The 2262-nt window shown below is 38.5% G+C and overlaps 1 protein-coding gene across 1 annotated transcript in view; it reads right to left on the bottom strand.

Annotated features, from left to right (window-relative positions):
* HS3ST5 (heparan sulfate (glucosamine) 3-O-sulfotransferase 5) overlaps positions 1-2262 on the bottom strand; it is a 6499-nt gene that overhangs the window by 1618 nt on the left and 2619 nt on the right. Inside the window, exon 2 of the mRNA XM_010151131.1 lies at positions 1-151. This exon is cut by the window's left edge and continues 1618 nt beyond it. Within this exon, the coding sequence (XP_010149433.1) occupies positions 1-151 (151 nt within the window). The remainder of the gene's footprint in view (positions 152-2262) is intronic.

Raw genomic sequence — 2262 nt, 5'->3', positions numbered from 1 at the left:
AACCAGATTGTGCAGTCGTATTTGTTCCTTGGTGGCATTGCCCTTTCGGAACTCATGGAGTAGCCCTCGCTTGAACTGCAGAGCTCGCAGAGGGATTTCGTCCTGACTGCGGGGTCCAAATCGACCATCAATGGGGCAGAGAGGCTGCAGTCTGCAAGCAAAATAAGAGGTATTTGTTACAAAAAAGGTTATCTCTTAAGGCAAGTTTTCTGTCTGAGGCAGTCACCCTTGTGGAAACCTTTTGCAATGTAATGAGCTATGCCTGTCTTTCAACTTTTACTCTGCCAGCGATTAAATTGTTTGCAAATTGATTATTCTTTCTGGTATTTTGCTGTGATTTGGCTGAGTAACTCCTAAATCCACCCTTCTGCTCTTTGCAAGCATTGGCACCATGATTACAGTTCTTGGGGCTTCTTAAGCCTTGCCTCACCTCCCACATTCCTCATTACTTTGTGATTGCTTCAGCAGTTTTTAAACATTCTAAGGTTAATTTTATTTGATCATTTTGATCTGAAAATCCAGTTAATTTAAGTCATCTCTTTCCAACACTTTTCCTGTTCTAGCCTAAATTCTTTCCTGTGTTTCCCATTGCATTGACTTTATTAGCTGCTGATCCAGAACTGGCCTTTTAAGTAAAGAGGAGCAAAAGGGATGAAAAACAGCTTTCTAGGCATCAACTTTCAATATTTTCATTCTGGTTTATAAGATGCCCAGTGTTTTCCCGGGGCAGAATCAGAAAGACCAAGGTTCTGAATCAGGCATGATTAGTAAAGCACCAAAAGAAGGGCAAGAAAAGTTTTTAAAATTTCATTTATTGTATTGTTACATGAATGATTTTCTTATCATCACTTGTGTATCCTCGTACTGAATCTCATTTTGTGCCTTACTGTTTTTTTTCCCCCTGCATTATTCTGCCATTCTGTTATATTCACCTGCAAATACTTCACCTATTTTCTCATTTTCTAATGTTTCCTTCTTGTATTTGATGTCATTGAATGTAAGAAATGATTCATTAAGAAAAACGTTAAAATTTTGCTACTACAGAACCTTGAATAAACCCTCACCTCCACTCCCAAATCAGCACTGTGGTCGTTATACAGGCCAATATTGCAGTGAAGATGAAATTTGTGTGTAGACAGAGCTTCCAAAAAATAAATTATCATTAATAATTTTGCAGAGCCATGCTCTCCAAAATTAAGGATATGTAAGAACAAAGGTTGCCTAGGCAATTTTAATATGAGCTCACTGTCCATATATATTATGATACAGTTTTTAAATTACATGGCCACATGCTATTATTTTTCACAGGACCCCTGCCTCAGCCAGTATACCAGATGGGCAATGCTCATTAATAGCTGTTTAGGTATTCAGTATTTATTCTGATTTCTCAGCATGTGGCCCCCTCACTCATTTACTGTATATTATTCAAACCCTGCTTTCAGGACAGAATTATTTATTTCTTTATGGCTTTTCCATCCATCACTGCTTGCTGGAGTCTCTAATTTGACACTGATGCTAGGACAAAGGATGGTTGGGATAAAGTAAGTTTGATCCCCTTGGCTGACCCACTATCTGTTTCCTTGATTATCCAGATGCTGAGAGATATAACCTGTCCACACAGAGCTGAAGAAACAACCCAGATGACATTGTTAGGTTCACATGAGCTCTAGATAAATCCTGCAGATTAATTAGGAAGTGTGATGAGAAGTGAGTTCCTGTTATTTTGGTTTTGTTTTTTTTTTTCCTGAAATTTCCACTCTCTCCTTTTCCTTTGCTCTCTGCCATCTACTAAGAGCTTGATTTGGTAGCAAAGGCTGAATTGTTGCAATATGGGTGCAAACCTGTTAATAAAACAAACAAACGTCAAAAAAAAAAAAAACAAACCCCAAGCAGAAAGCAGTGTCTTGGCTTGACAGCAGTACGATTTGGTCAGACTGTGGATGGTAGGACAGTCTTTCTGTAACAGTGAGGTGGCAGTTAAAGGCAGAAGAAACAGAAGCTGCAATTGCTGTCTCTGTTCTTCTCTTCCCTCTCCTTCTGTGTATTTGTTATTTGTTTTCAAGCAAAAAAGGATTCCACAACAGCAGTTCCAGACCCATCTCAACTAATTTTATCTCTTTTGCTCAAAAAGACAGTTAGCACTGCCTTCAGTGTAACACAACAGCTTGTCAAACAGGGTGGTTTCCTTTAAAAGTAAATAAATACTCAAGATATCCTCTAGCCTAAGGGAAAAGATTGGATGTTGTTAAAAGTCCTTCCTCA

Source organism: Eurypyga helias, unplaced genomic scaffold (assembly GCF_000690775.1).
Source record: "Eurypyga helias isolate BGI_N326 unplaced genomic scaffold, ASM69077v1 scaffold30874, whole genome shotgun sequence".
In the NCBI taxonomy this organism is placed as follows: Eukaryota; Metazoa; Chordata; class Aves; order Eurypygiformes; family Eurypygidae; genus Eurypyga; species Eurypyga helias.
This window is presented reverse-complemented; position numbering and strand designations above follow the sequence as displayed.